The sequence below is a fragment of the Oncorhynchus nerka genome, linkage group LG26 (genome assembly GCF_034236695.1).
Source record: "Oncorhynchus nerka isolate Pitt River linkage group LG26, Oner_Uvic_2.0, whole genome shotgun sequence".
Lineage (NCBI taxonomy): Eukaryota > Metazoa > Chordata > Actinopteri > Salmoniformes > Salmonidae > Oncorhynchus > Oncorhynchus nerka.
In genome coordinates, this window is record NC_088421.1 from 41,723,571 (window position 1) to 41,737,866 (window position 14,296).

The 14,296-nt window shown below is 41.7% G+C and overlaps 1 protein-coding gene across 1 annotated transcript in view; it reads left to right on the forward strand.

Annotated features, from left to right (window-relative positions):
- pold1 (polymerase (DNA directed), delta 1, catalytic subunit) overlaps window positions 1–14,000 on the forward strand; it is a 37,713-nt gene extending 23,713 nt beyond the window's left edge. The window contains exons 21-27 of the mRNA XM_065010734.1: window positions 2,736–2,888; window positions 3,054–3,156; window positions 3,280–3,412; window positions 3,575–3,688; window positions 5,472–5,524; window positions 7,056–7,153; window positions 13,729–14,000. Of these exons, the coding sequence (XP_064866806.1) occupies window positions 2,736–2,888; window positions 3,054–3,156; window positions 3,280–3,412; window positions 3,575–3,688; window positions 5,472–5,524; window positions 7,056–7,153; window positions 13,729–13,816 (742 nt within the window). The 3' untranslated portion in view covers window positions 13,817–14,000. The remainder of the gene's footprint in view (window positions 1–2,735; window positions 2,889–3,053; window positions 3,157–3,279; window positions 3,413–3,574; window positions 3,689–5,471; window positions 5,525–7,055; window positions 7,154–13,728) is intronic.
- Window positions 14,001–14,296: the final 296 nt, after the last annotated feature.

The following is a 14,296-nucleotide window of genomic DNA, read 5'->3' on the forward strand; positions in this document are numbered from 1 at the left end:
ACCTAGAACATTCTGATAGACGGGTAGGTACCACCTAGAACATTCTGTTAGACGGGTAGGTACCACCTAGAACATTCTGATAGACGGGTAGGTACCACCTAGAACATTCTGTTAGACGGGTAGGTACCACCTAGAACATTCTGTTAAGACGGGTAGGTACCACCTAGAACATTCTGTTAGACGGGTAGGTGCCACCTACTACAGAACGTTCTCATAAACCTGTTTCCATCCAACCATTTCATGCGGATAAACTACCGAGCTCACGAAAGAAGTCATGACGCGGCTGATGGAAACAGGAAATGCCGGTACAATTTTATTAATGCCGACAGACAATTTGTTTATTCAACATGGAATCTTTTTGTGTCGGTAAAATGAATTATGTGATAAATTACGGTGGGAAGTTTTTACCCAAACATATGTTGTGTGGTCCTCCCACTATGACTCAGGAAAGCATGCAGTTTATTAGTGTCCAGATGCACTATGTGATGAACTTCACAGGGTGCTGACAGTACAAGGTGATGAGCTTGATGCTGCTTTCCAATAAATATTGAGTGTCTTATTCTGGTGACATGATGATCAACACTTGGCTGCCGTTTGACAAATGGAAATATTGCTCTTATCCATAATAATGTCACCATGTAGGCTTCTACCTGCACTGGTTAGAGCACATCTGACAATACCAGAGTGGAGTGGGCACATTACTTATACAACACGTCTTTAGTGACAAAATAACCATTCAAGTTGAAAATGCGATGGAAACTCTTTTTCAATTTTTACATGGGAATTTAGTCACAAAATAAATGTTTATGTGCGCTATGTCATCATGCACAGACATTATTTTATGACGATTTTTAAATATTCTCCTAAAGATCTGTCGCAAATTGGATGGAAACCTATAGACATGTAGATGTATTTCAAGGCCTACTTTCAAAATCAGTGCCTCTTTGCTTGACATCATGGGAGAATCAAAAGAAATCAGCCAAGACCTCAGAAAAATTATTGTAGACCTACGCAAGTCTGTTTCATCCTTGGGAGCAATTTCCAAATGCCTGAAGATACCATGTTAATCTGTACAAACAATAGTAAGCAAGTATGAACACCACAGGACCACGCAGCCGTCATACCGCTCAGGAAAGAGACGTGTTCTGTCTCCTAGAGATGAACGTACTTTGGTGCGAAAAGTGCAAATAAATCCCAGAACAACAGCAAATACAAATGTATCTATATCCTCATTAAAACAAGTCCTATATCGGCATAGCCTGAAAGGCCGCTCAGCAAGGAAGAAGCCACTGCTCCAAAACCGCCATAAAAATGCCAGACTACGGTTTGGCTTAAGGACAACAAAGTCAAGGTATTGGAGTGGCCATCACAAAGCCCTGACCTCAATCCTATAGAACATTTGTGGGCAGAACTGAAAAGGCGTGTGCGCGAGCAAGGAGGCCTACAAACCTGACTCAGTTACACCAGCTCTGTCAGGAGGAATGGGCCAAAATTCCCCCTACTTATTGTGGGAAGCTTGTGGAAGGCTACCTGAAACGTTTGACCCAAGTTAAACAATTTAAAGGCAATGCTACCAAACACTAATTGAGTGTATGTAACCTTCTGACCCACTGGGAATGTGATTAAAGAAATAAAGCTGAAATAAATCATTCTTTCTACTATTATCCTGACATTTCACATTCTTAAAATGAAGTGGTGATCTTACCTGACCTAAAACAGGGAATTTCTACTAGGATTAAATGTCAGGAATCGTGAAAAACGGAGTTAAAATGTATTTGGCTAAGGTGTATGTAAACTTCTGACTTCAACTGTATGTAACAGAGTTGTTGTCCTGGGTTCATGTCTGAATCTGATGTTGCTTCTGTCTTGGTCCAGGCCCCCTGAAAAAGTTTTATTTCAACGAGACTAACCTGGTTAAATTAATCAAATAATTGACTGCTCTTTCTCTCCCTCATCTCTCTACCCTCCCTCCTGGTCTCTCTACCCTCCCTCACTCCACTCCCTCCTGGTCTCTCTACCCTCCCTCACTCCACTCCCTCCTGGTCTCTCTACCCTCCCTCACTCCACTCCCTCCTGGTCTCTCTACCCTCCCTCACTCCACTCCCTCCTGGTCTCTCTACCCTCCCTCACTCCACTCCCTCCTGGTCTCTCTACCCTCCCTCACTCCACTCCCTCCTGGTCTCTCTACCCTCCCTCACTCCACTCACTCCTGGTCTCTACCCTCCCTCACTCCACTCCCTCCTGGTCTCTACCCTCCCTCACTCCACTCCCTCCTGGTCTCTCTACCCTCCCTCACTCCACTCCCTCCTGGTCTCTCTACCCTCCCTCACTCCACTCCCTCCTGGTCTCTCTACCCTCCCTCACTCCACTCCCTCCTGGTCTCTCTACCCTCCCTCACTCCACTCCCTCCTGGTCTCTCTACCCTCCCTCACTCCACTCCCTCCTGGTCTCGCTACCCTCCCTCACTCCACTCCCTCCTGGTCTCTCTACCCTCCCTCACTCCACTCCCTCCTGGTCTCTCTACCCTCCCTCACTCCACTCCCTCCTGGTCTCTACCCTCCCTCACTCCACTCCCTCCTGGTCTCTCTACCCTCCCTCACTCCACTCCCTCCTGGTCTCTACCCTCCCTCACTCCACTCCCTCCTGGTCTCTCTACCCTCTCTCCCTCCTCGTCTCTCTACCCTCCCTTCCTCCTGGTCTCTCTACCCTCCCTCCCTCCTGGTCTCTCTACACAGAGATCCCCAGGGTGCGGTGGCCCACGCCAAAGAGGTGATCTCTGACCTGCTGTGTAACCGCATCGACATCAGCCAGCTGGTTATCACCAAGGAGCTGACCCGCACAGCCCAGGAGTACGCTGCCAAGCAGGCGCATGTTGAGCTGGCCGAGAGGTAAGGAGGGAGAGATGGAGAGAGGAACATTGGAGGCTGTTACAGGGAGAAATGGGGTGGAAAGGCTCATTGTAATGGCTGGATTGGAACGGTTGATGGAAGCCCATCCAAATAAGTTGTTATTTTATCTTTATTACCAGTTGATAACCTCTGACCCCTCTGCAGGATGAAGAAGAGAGACGCGGGTAGCGCCCCCCAACTGGGAGACAGAGTTCCCTATGTCATCATCAAAGCTGCCAAAGGAGTAGCAGCATACATGAAGTCTGAGGTTAGAACTGTGTGTGTCTATCTATTGGAGGCTATTGGAAATATTCATGTGATTGTCGGTGTGTCGTGGAAAGGTATACATTAATTAACATTCACACAAATCATTACTATTGTGTGTGTGTAGGATCCAATCTATGTTCTGGAGAACAACATTCCCATTGACACCCAGTACTACCTGGAACAACAGCTCTCCAAGCCACTGCTCCGCATCTTTGAGCCCATCCTGGGAGAGAGCAAAGCGGAGAGCATCTTACTGAGTGAGTCAGCACACACACACACACACACACACACACACAGGGTCTCTTCCTTTCTCTCGGGCCTCTCACTCACACACCCACACATGCACAAATACATACACCATGACTGCTGCTGCTATTAGACTAATTGCATTAATAAAGTTGATTTGATGTGTGTTTCAGAGGGGGATCACACGCGCTGTAAGACAGTGTTGACCTCCAGGGTGGGGGGGCTCATGGCCTTCGCCACCAAGAGGAGCGCCTGTATCGGTTGCAGAGCAGTGCTGAAGGACGATGGTGAGAGAGAGTAATAATGTACTGTGTGTGTGTAAGTAATTTATCAGTTTGATGGATGGATTAGTGGGAACACAGCCACAGTAGAAAGAGGATGTTCCCACTGTGTGTTCCCACTAATCCATTGTTCTACTGTGGCTGTGTGTTCCCACTAATCCATTGTTCTACTGTGGCTGTGTGTTCCCACTAATCCATTGTTCTACTGTGGCTGTGTGTTCCCACTAATCCATTGTTCTACTGTGGCTGTGTGTTCCCACTAATCCATTGTTCTACTGTGGCTGTGTGTTCCCACTAATCCATTGTTCTACTGTGGCTGTGTGTTCCCACTAATCCATTGTTCTACTGTGGCTGTGTGTTCCCACTAATCCATTGTTCTACTGTGGCTGTGTGTTCCCACTAATCCATCCTCTTTCTACTGTGGCTGTGTGTTCCCACTAATCCATTCATCTTTCTGCAGTGGCTGTGTGTTCCCACTAATCCGTCCTCTTTCTACTGTGGCTGTGTGTTCCCACTAATCCATTCTCTTTCTACTGTGGCTGTGTGTTCCCACTAATCCGTCCTCTTTCTACTGTAGCTGTGTGTTCCCACTAATCCATCCTCTTTCTACAGTGGCTGTGTGTTCCCACTAATCCATTCATCTTTCTACTGTGGCTGTGTGTTCCCACTAATCCATCCTCTTTCTACAGTGGCTGTGTGTTCCCACTAATCCATTCATCTTTCTACTGTGGCTGTGTGTTCCCACTAATCCATCCTCTTTCTACTGTGGCTGTGTGTTCCCACTAATCCATCCTCTTTCTACTGTAGCTGTGTGTTCCCACTAATCCGTCCTCTTTCTACTGTGGCTGTGTGTTCCCACTAATCCATCCTCTTTCTACTGTGGCTGTGTGTTCCCACTAATCCATCCTCTTTCTACTGTGGCTGTGTGTTCCCACTAATCCATCCTCTTTCTACTGTGGCTGTGTGTTCCCACTAATCCATCCTCTTTCTACTGTGGCTGTGTGTTCCCACTAATCCATTCATCTTTCTACAATGACTGTTCCCACTAATCCAACCTCTTTCTACAGTGGCTGTGTGTTCCCACTAATCCATCCTCTTTCTACTGTGGCTGTGTGTTCCCACTAATCCATCCTCTTTCTACTGTGGCTGTGTGTTCCCACTAATCCATTCATCTTTCTACAATGACTGTTCCCACTAATCCAACCTCTTTCTACAGTGGCTGTGTGTTCCCACTAATCCATCCTCTTTCTACTGTAGCTGTGTGTTCCCACTAATCCGTCCTCTTTCTACTGTAGCTGTGTGTTCCCACTAATCCATCCTCTTTCTACTGTAGCTGTGTGTTCCCACTAATCCATCCTCTTTCTACTGTAGCTGTGTGTTCCCACTAATCCATCCTCTTTCTACTGTAGCTGTGTGTTCCCACTAATCCATCCTCTTTCTACTGTAGCTGTGTGTTCCCACTAATCCGTCCTCTTTCTACTGTAGCTGTGTGTTCCCACTAATCCGTCCTCTTTCTACTGTGGCTGTGTATTCCCACTAATCCATTCTCTTTCTACTGTAGCTGTGTGTTCCCACTAATCCGTCCTCTTTGTGTACGTGTTTAACTATGCCACAAGAATAGTAAACAAACAAACATTTTGTTAGTCCCCACAAGGTCAAATGCTATTTCTAGGGGGGTTAAGGTTAGGTTATGGGTTAGGGAAAATAGGATTTTGAATGGGACTGAATTGTGTGTTAGGTTAGTTGTACAAAACTGTGTGATTTGTAATCTCTGCATTCCTCCCCACAGCGGCTGTGTGTGATTTCTGTAAGAAGAAGGAGTCGGAGCTGTACCAGAAAGAGGTACAATATATCAACCTGTTGTGTTAATCTGGGTCCTGTTCATTGGGCACTAATATATCAACCTGTTGTGTTAATCTGGGTCCTGTTCATTAGGAACTAATATATCAACCTGTTCTGTTAATCTGGGTCCTGTTCATTAGGAACTAATATATCAACCTGTTGTGTTAATCTGGGTCCTGTTCATTAGGCACTAATATATCAACCCTGTTCTGTTAATCTGGGTCCTGTTCATTGGGCACTAATATATCAACCTGTTGTGTTAATCTGGGTCCTGTTCATTAGGAACTAATATATCAACCCTGTTCTGTTAATCTGGGTCCTGTTCATTAGGCACTAATATATCAACCTGTTCTGTTAATCTGGGTCCTGTTCATTAGGAACTAATATATCAACCTGTTGTGTTAATCTGGGTCCTGTTCATTAGGCACTAATATATCAACCCTGTTCTGTTAATCTGGGTCCTGTTCATTGGGCACTAATATATCAACCTTTTGTGTTAATCTGGGTCCTGTTCATTAGGAACTAATATATCAACCTGTTCTGTTAATCTGGGTCCTGTTCATTGGGCACTAATATATCAACCTGTTCTGTTAATCTGGGTCCTGTTCATTAGGCACTAATATATCAACCCTGTTCTGTTAATCTGATGCTAAATATTTAATGTAACAGGGATAATAGATGCGTACATTGGGGTGTGTCGTGGTGATAACTACTTACTAATGGTGAATCCATCTGATAACTACACTGAACAAAAATATTAATTCAACATGGAAAGTGTTGGTCCCATGTTTCATGAGCTGAAATAAAAGATCCCAGAAAAAGCTTATTTCTCTCAAATTTTGGGCACCATTTTGTTTACATCCCTGTTTGTGAGCATTTCTCCTTTACCAATATAATCTATCCACTTGACAGGTGTGGCATATCAATAAACTGATTAAACAGCATGATCATTACACAGGTGCACCTTGTGCTAGGGATAATAAAAGGCCATTCTAATATATGCAGTTTTGTCACACAACACAATGTCACATGGAGCGTGCAATTGGCATGATGACTGCAGGAATGACAACCAGAGCTGTTAGCAGAGAATTGAACGTGCATTTCTCTACCATAAGCCAAAGTTGTTTTATAGAATTTGGCAGTACATCCAACCGGCCTCACTACCGCAGACTACGTGGAACCACGCCAGCCCCCCGGGGGAGGGGTTTTAGTCTGTAATTAAGACCTTTTGTGGGGAAAAACTCATTCTGATTGGTTGGACCTGGCTTTGCAGTGGGTGACCCTATGCCCACCCATGGTTGTACCCCTGCCCAGTCATGTGAAATACATAGATTAGGGCCTAATGAATGTATTTCAATTGACTGATTTCCTTATATGAACTGTATCTCAGCAAAATCTTTGAAATTGTTGCATGTTGCGTTTTATGTTTTGGTTCAGTATACTTTAATGGTGAATTTCTCCTGATTTGTACTTACTAATGTTGAGTCTCTCTGATTAACACTTACTAATGGTGAATCTCTTTGAATTCTAGATCTTCCACTTAAGTACTCTGGAGGAGCGCTTCTCTCGCCTGTGGACACAGTGTCAACGCTGTCAGGGCTCTCTCCATGAGGATGTGCTCTGTACCAGGTACACACACACACAACACACACACAAATGCATACAATTGGTATACAGATGTGTGTGTTTGAAAGTTACTTTCCCGGTACATCGTTAATGTGACTCACAGGGTGATGTCAAGCTCCAAGTTTGTTTACAATCTAAAGATAACTTCAGTAAATAAATACATAGGTGACATTTCTGAAACAGGAGATGCTCTATATTCACTTCTGACATGGGAGATGCTCTATATTCACTTCTGACATGGGAGATACTCTATATTCACTTCTGACATGGGAGATACTCTATATTCACTTCTGACATGGGAGATACTCTATATTCACTTCTGACATGGGAGATACTCTATATTCACTTCTGACATGGGAGATACTCTATATTCACTTCTGACATGGGAGATACTCTATATTCACTTCTGACATGGGAGATTCATTCACTTCTGACATGGGAGATACTCTATATTCACTTCTGACATGGGAGATACTCTATATTCACTTCTGACATGGGAGATACTCTATATTCACTTCTGACATGGGAGATACTCTATATTCACTTCTGACATGGGAGATACTCTATATTATCTGACATGGAGATACTCTATCACTATATATTCACTTCTGACATGGGAGATACTCTATATTCACTTCTGACATGGGAGATACTCTATATTCACTTCTGACATGGGAGATACTCTATATTCACTTCTGACATGGGAGATACTCTATATTCACTTCTGACATGGGAGATACTCTATATTCACTTCTGACATGGGAGATACTCTATATTCACTTCTGACATGGGAGATACTCTATATTCACTTCTGACATGGGAGATTCATATTCACTTCTGACATGGGAGATACTCTATATTCACTTTCACTCACTTCTGACATGGGAGACTTCTGACATGGGAGATACTCTATATTCACTTCTGACATGGGAGATACTCTATATTCACTTCTGACATGGGAGATACTCTATATTCACTTCTGACATGGGAGATACTCTATATTCACTTCTGACATGGGATACTCTATATTCACTTCTGACATGGGAGATACTCTATATTCACTTCTGACATGGGAGATACTCTATATTCACTTCTGACATGGGAGACTTCTGACATGGGAGATACTCTATATTCACTTCTGACATGGGAGATACTCTATATTCACTTCTGACATGGGAGATACTCTATATTCACTTCTGACATGGGAGATACTCTATATTCACTTCTGACATGGGAGATACTCTATATTCTTCTGACATGGGAGATTCATTCACTTCTGACATGGGAGATACTCTATATTCTGACACTCTATATTCTTCTGACATGGGAGATACTCTATATTCACTTCTGACATGGGAGATACTCTATATTCACTTCTGACATGGGAGATACTCTATATTCACTTCTGACATGGGAGATACTCTATATTCACTTCTGACATGGGAGATACTCTATATTCACTTCTGACATGGGAGATACTCTATATTCACTTCTGACATGGGAGATACTCTATATTCACTTCTGACATGGGAGATACTCTATATTCACTTCTGACATGGGAGATACTCTATATTCACTTCTGACATGGGAGATACTCTATATTCACTTCTGACATGGGAGATACTATATTCACTTCTGACATGGGAGATTCACTTCTGACATGGGAGATACTCTATATTCACTTGACTGATTCATGGGAGATACTCTATATTCACTTCTGACATGGGAGATACTCTATATTCACTTCTGACATGGGAGATACTTCTATATTCACTTCTGACATGGGAGATACTCTATATTCACTTCTGACATGGGAGATACTCTATATTCACTTCTGACATGGGAGATACTCTATATTCACTTCTGACATGGGAGATACTCTATATTCACTTCTGACATGGGAGGAGATACTCTATATTCACTTCTGACATGGGAGATACTCTATATTCACTTCTGACATGGGAGATACTCTATATTCACTTCTGACATAGGAGATACTATATTCACTTCTGACATGGGAGATATATTCACTTCTGACATGGGAGATACTCTATATTCACTTCTGACATGGGAGATACTCTATATTCACTTCTGACATGGGAGATACTCTATATTCACTTCTGACTTCTGACATGGGAGATACTCTATATTCACTTCTGACATGGGGGAGATACTCTATATTATATTCACTTTGACATGGGAGATACTCTATATTCACTTCTGACATGGGAGATACTCTATATTCACTTCTGACATGGGAGATACTCTATATTCACTTCTGACATGGGAGATACTCTATATTCACTTCTGACATGATACTCTATATTCACTTCTGACATGGGAGATACTCTATATTCACTTCTGACATGGGAGATACTCTATATTCACTTCTGACATGGGAGATACTCTCATATTCACTTCTGACATGGGAGATACTCTATATTCACTTCTGACATGGGAGATACTCTATATTCACTTCTGACATGGGAGATACTCTATATTCACTTCTGACATGGGAGATACTCTATATTCACTTCTGACATGAGATACTCTATATTCACTTCTGACATGGGAGATACTCTATATTCACTTCTGACATGGGAGATACTCTATATTCACTTCTGACATGGGAGATACTCTATATTCACTTCTGACATGGGAGATGACATGGGAGATACTCTATATTCACTTTCTGACATGGGAGATTCACTTCTGACATGGGAGATACTCTATATTCACTTCTGACATGGGAGATACTCTATATTCACTTCTGACATGGAGATACTCTATATTCACTTCTGACATGGAGATACTCTATATTCATGGGAGATACTCTATATTCACTTCTGACATGGGAGATACTCTATATTCACTTCTGACATGGGAGATACTCTATATTCACTTCTGACATGGGAGATACTCTATATTCACTTCTGACATGGGAGATACTCTATATTCACTTCTGACATGGGAGATACTCTATATTGGGAGATACTCTATATTCACTGACATGGGAGATACTCTATATTCACTTCTGACATGGAGGGACTCTATATTCACTTCTGACATGGGAGACTCTATATTCACTTCTGACATGGGAGATGACATGGGAGATACTCTATATTCACTTCTGACATGGGAGATACTCTATATTCACTTCTGACATGGGAGATACTCTATATTCACTTCTGACATGGGAGATGACATGGGAGATACTCTATATTCACTTCTGACATGGGAGATACTCTATATTCACTTCTGACATGGGAGATACTCTATATTCACTTCTGACACTATATTCACTTCTGACATGGGAGATACTCTATATTCACTTCTGACATGGGAGATACTCTATATTCACTTCTGACATGGAGATACTCTATATTCACTTCTGACATGGGAGATACTCTATATTCACTTCTGACATGGGAGATACTCTATATTCACTTCTGACATGGGAGATACTCTATATTCACTTCTGACATGGGAGATACTCTATATTCACTTCTGACATGGGAGATACTCTATATTCACTTCTGACATGGGAGATACTCTCACTTCTATTCATTCACTTCTGACATGGGAGATACTCTATATTCACTTCTGACATGGGAGATACTCTATATTCACTTCTGACATGGGAGATACTCTATATTCACTTGACATGGGAGATACTTTATATTCACTTCTGGACATGGGATATTCACTTCTGACATGGGAGATACTCTATATTCACTTCTGACATGGGAGATACTCTATATTCACTTCTGACATGGGAGATACTCTATATTCATGGGAGATACTCTATATTCACTTCTGACATGGGAGATATTCACTTCTGACATGGGAGATACTCTATATTCACTTCTGACATGGGAGATACTCTATATTCACATCTATATTCACTTCTGGGAGATACTCTATATTCACTTATGGAGATACTCTACTTCTGACATGGAGATACTCTATATTCACTTCTGACATGGGATACTCTATATTCACTTCTGACATGGGAGATACTATATTCTATATTCACTTCTGACATGGGAGATACTCTGGGAGATACTCTATATTCACTTCTGACATGGGAGATACTCTATATTCACTTCTGACATGGGAGATACTCTATATTCACTTCTGACATGGGAGATACTCTATATTCACTTCTGACATGGGAGATACTCTATATTCACTTCTGACATGGGAGATACTCTATATTCACTTCTGACATGGGAGATACTCTATATTCACTTCTGACATGGGAGATACTCTATATTCACTTCTGACATGGGAGATACTCTATATTCACTTCTGACATGGGAGATACTCTATATTCACTTCTGACATGGGAGATACTCTATATTCACTTCTGACATGGGAGATACTCTATATTCACTTCTGACATGGGAGATACTCTATATTCACTTCTGACATGGGAGATACTCTATATTCACTTCTGACATGGGAGATACTCTGACATGGGAGATACTCTATATTCACTTCTGACATGGGAGATACTCTATATTCACTTCTGACATGGGAGATACTCTATATTCACTTCTGACATGGGAGATACTCTATATTCACTTCTGACATGGGAGATACTCTATATTCACTTCTGACATGGGAGATACTCTATATTCACTTCTGACATGGGTGATACTCTATATTCACTTCTGACATGGGAGATACTCTATATTCACTTCTGACATGGGAGATACTCTATATTCACTTCTGACATCAAAAACATTGTAGTTACTCCACAATACTAACCTAAATTACAGAGTAAAAAGAAGCCTGCACAGAATAAAAAAAAATATTCCAAAACATGCATCCTGTTTGAAGCAAGGCATTAAAGTAAAACTGCAAAACATGTGACAAAGAAATACAATTTATGTCCTGAATATAAAGTGTTATGTTTGGGACAAATCCAATACAACACATAACTGAGTACCACTCTTCCTATTATTCCTATTATTTCAGGCATGTTGGGGGCTGCATCGTGTTATGGGTATACTTGTCATCGTCAAAGACTATAGGTTTTTGGGGGATAATAAGACACGGAATGGAGATAAGCACAGGCAAACTCCTAGTGGAAACCCTGATTTAGTCTGCTTTCAAACAGACACTGTGAGACAATTTCATCTTTCAGCAAGACGATAGCATAAAACACAACGCCAAATGCACACTGGAGTTGCTTACCAAGACGACATGGAATGTTCCTGAGTGGCCTAGTTTTTATTTAAATCAGCTTGAAAATCTATGGCAAGACATGATCAACAGCCAACTTCACAGAGCTTGAAAAATGTTTAAAAGAAAATGTGAGGTGGTTAATATCACCACTCTTAATATCAAATGTTATTGGTCACATACACATGTTTAGCAGATGTAATTGTGGGTGTAGCAAAATGCTTGTGTTCCTAGCTCCAACAGTGCAGTAATATCTAACAATTCACAACAATACACACATCTAAAAGTAAAATAATGGAATTAAGAAATATATAAATATTAGGACGAGCAGTAGAGGTGAAACACCTTTAAGCAGCCCCCACGCACCTCTCTGATTCAGAGGGGTTGGGTTAAATGCGGAAGACACATTTCAGTTGAATACATTGTTGTACAACTGACTAGGTTTCCCCCTTCTCCCTTTCAACCCCTGTAACACAGTTCAACCCACCAGTAACCAAGCTGTCAGAGCAGCAGTCCCTTATAAAGCATGGGCTGAGGCACACCCAAACTGTATAAAAAGAAAGTTGCACACTGTATTGGTTGTATTACATTTCTGGGATCATATCTCCTGTGAAAATAGCAAAAATGGTCCCATAACAAAGATCCACCACCATATTTTACAGTAGATATGGGGTTCTGTTCTGCTGATGCATTCTCATTTAGACGCCAAACCCTGGTGGGCGTGGCCAAAGAGCTCTATTTTCATGGATCTTTGATGTTATGAGGCTATTTTGCTTCCACTGTTCCTGGGGCGCCTTGTTAAGGCCAGGGGGATAATGTACTTCACCAAGTACCAGGATATTTTTGGCAAAAACCTGGTTGCCTCTGCCAGGAGGCTGAAACTTGGCCACAAGTGGATCTTCCAGCAAGACAATAACCCCAAGCACACATCAAAATCCACAAATACATTTTTATTGGCCACTAAATCAACATTTTGCAATGGCTATCTCAGTCTCCAGACCCATTTGAAAACCTGTGGTTTGAATTGAAGAGGGCAGTCCATATGCACAGACAACGGATATCAGGGATCTGGAAGCATTCTGTATGGAGGAATGGTCTAAAATCCCTCATATTGGATTCTCCAACTCATAAAACCTTTTAGAAAAAGGCTCAGTACCTTTAACCCTCGCAAGGTGAGGTATTGTAAAGGGGAGAAAAAAACCTATTACCTAATCAAAATCTCTTTCTCTGAGCAATGATATAAGCATAAAATAATATTCATCCCCATGTTTATGGAGCATACAGTATTTTCATTATTTTATACATTTTTGCTCATCTTTATCAAGGTTGTCCCACTGTATATACGATATTATTTATAAGTAAACGTTGCTGTGTCTCCCTCTATCTAGCCGGGACTGTCCCATATTCTACATGAGGAAGAAGGTGCAGAAAGATCTGGATGATCAGGAGAAGCTGGTGTCTCGCTTTGGATGGTGAGAGACAGAACCAACAGACTCCATATTCACCGGCTCCCCTCTCTCTCTCCCCACTCTTTCTCAGACTCTCTCCCTCTCCTTGAAAGGATTTGTACTGTATTTTCTTCTTGTAAGAATTGTAAATGTTACATTTAGACCTTTTTCGTGAATTATGAATCTAAATAAATGACATCTTTTTGTAGAAATGTGTCTTACCATAGTTGTCTGTCTTCAGTCTAGAAGATCTCAGTTGCATTGAACTAAAAGTATGGTGGTGGATGTTGTAGTATGTTGAGTACGAAAAGTTAATAACCATTGCAAAGCAGCAGTCATTTTTTACTAAACACTTCTAATAGGCTACATTCCCATGCCATGTGTTATGATAGACTGTATTTCTGAAGCATCTCCGTAGGAGTTGTGATCCAGGATAGGGTTTGCAAAGGGAGGGTATACAGTACTCAGACGTTTTACAGCCTTATTCTAAAATGGTTTAAATCGTCCC